We start from the raw sequence: 1,603 nt of genomic DNA on the forward strand, positions 1-1,603 counted from the left end.
AATTTGGAGGGTTGTGTCGAAGACATATGGTGATGTGTTGGGATATAAAAATAGTCTGAGTTGTCTGTAAAGTCGTTCATTAAGTGATTTGGTTTAACAGTTCAGAAATGGTGCAAAACTAAAATTAATAGTTACTTTTAATATATTTTAATTATATTGATTTATTAACATTTTATTACATTAATATAAACAAATATAGTTTATAATTATAGTTTGCAATTATAATAAGATTACTATACCTTTAAATAATTTAGTTTATTATAATTATTAATTTGGTTTAGTAAAAACTAAAATTATAACATAAAATGATTGTTCGTTATATCGGTAATACAAAAAAATAAATGCCAAAAAAATGGAATAAATAAACAAAGAAATAGAAAAATAAAATAAAGCAAATCCGATAAAACAATCAAGAAATTAAGAAAGAAATAGAAATATTAAAAATTATTGAAAACTCCAAAATTTACAAATAAGACATATGAGTCAACTTGATAGCTACAGTTTAATGATTGTAACTAAATATTTTGATACAATAGAAGACTTTATTAATGTCGAGTTTGTCAATAAGAAGTTTCGCTTTAATTTAGATAAATTCCATTTCAACCCTATAAGGTTAACAAAGAAGACTTTGAAGTATTTTTCTCATATAGAAACACTGAACGTGTGGTCTAAAGACGATGAACATTTTGGGAACAATGTTATTTGTACGATCGACTTATCAAGTAACTTCACAATAAAAAGTGCAGACATTCCACAAATCAAAATAAGGCACTTGGAATTTTCTCAAAACACCACAAACACAATTTTTAGCGACAAAGACGCAACAGAAGAACTCACCAACACAGCCGAAAAAGTAGAAAAAAAAGAAGAAGTCGAACAATCAAAAAATTCAAATCAACACAAAAATAATTCTGATGGTAAATATCTTCAAATACAAAATTTTGAATGCGAGAAGAAGACAATTTTCAAATCGCACTTTCTAGCGCAAAAAAAACATCTTCATGAAGTCCAAAATTTGCAATTCACTTCAAACGAAGACACAAACGCCACGCAAAACATTCAAAACATCGAAAAAACAGACAGACAACGTTTTTTCTGTGTTATTTTTTGGTACACTGTCTCGTATTCAACTACACGGAAATACACAAACGAGAACTACATTTTCAAGTCAGTGGTGTACACTTCAGACACAAGAAAGTGTACGGATCAACAATTCCAACAAACGTCACTATTCTTGGCAAAGAATGTTTTGCGAAAAGTCCGAATACATCGCTTGTAGTACCAGATAGAGTCTATTTTCTCTCAGAATTCTGCTTTTTGGATTGCAACAACTTGCGTGAAATTGTCCTTCCAAAGTCACTTTCTTTCATCAGCAAAAGCGCGTTTTATAATTGCACTTCACTCACTGAAATTACAGTCCCCCCACGGGTCTCGTCAGTTTCTGATTACACGTTTTACTCGTGCGAGTCGTTGCAAAGATTTACAGTGCCAGAGCAAGTGACGTCGATTGGGAATTACGCGTTCAGTTGTTGTTATAATGTTACGTCCATCTCACTGCCTACAACACTTAAAACACTGGGGAATGAGTGCTTCTCAAATTGTT

At 31.0% G+C, this 1,603-nt stretch overlaps 1 protein-coding gene across 1 annotated transcript; it reads left to right on the plus strand.

Moving 5' to 3' along the window:
* Window positions 1-478: 478 nt before the first annotated feature.
* EIN_494320 (leucine rich repeat containing protein BspA family protein) lies at window positions 479-1,539 on the plus strand (the record flags this gene model as incomplete). The annotated part of the gene is made up of 2 exons (XM_004183274.1): window positions 479-1,088; window positions 1,199-1,539. Coding segments are annotated over 2 exons (951 nt in total), but the record flags the coding sequence as incomplete, so codon positions are not given.
* Between the last annotated feature and the right edge of the window lie 64 nt (window positions 1,540-1,603).

This window comes from Entamoeba invadens (assembly GCF_000330505.1).
Source record: "Entamoeba invadens IP1 unplaced genomic scaffold scaff_1105074725951, whole genome shotgun sequence".
In the NCBI taxonomy this organism is placed as follows: domain Eukaryota; phylum Evosea; order Mastigamoebida; family Endamoebidae; genus Entamoeba; species Entamoeba invadens.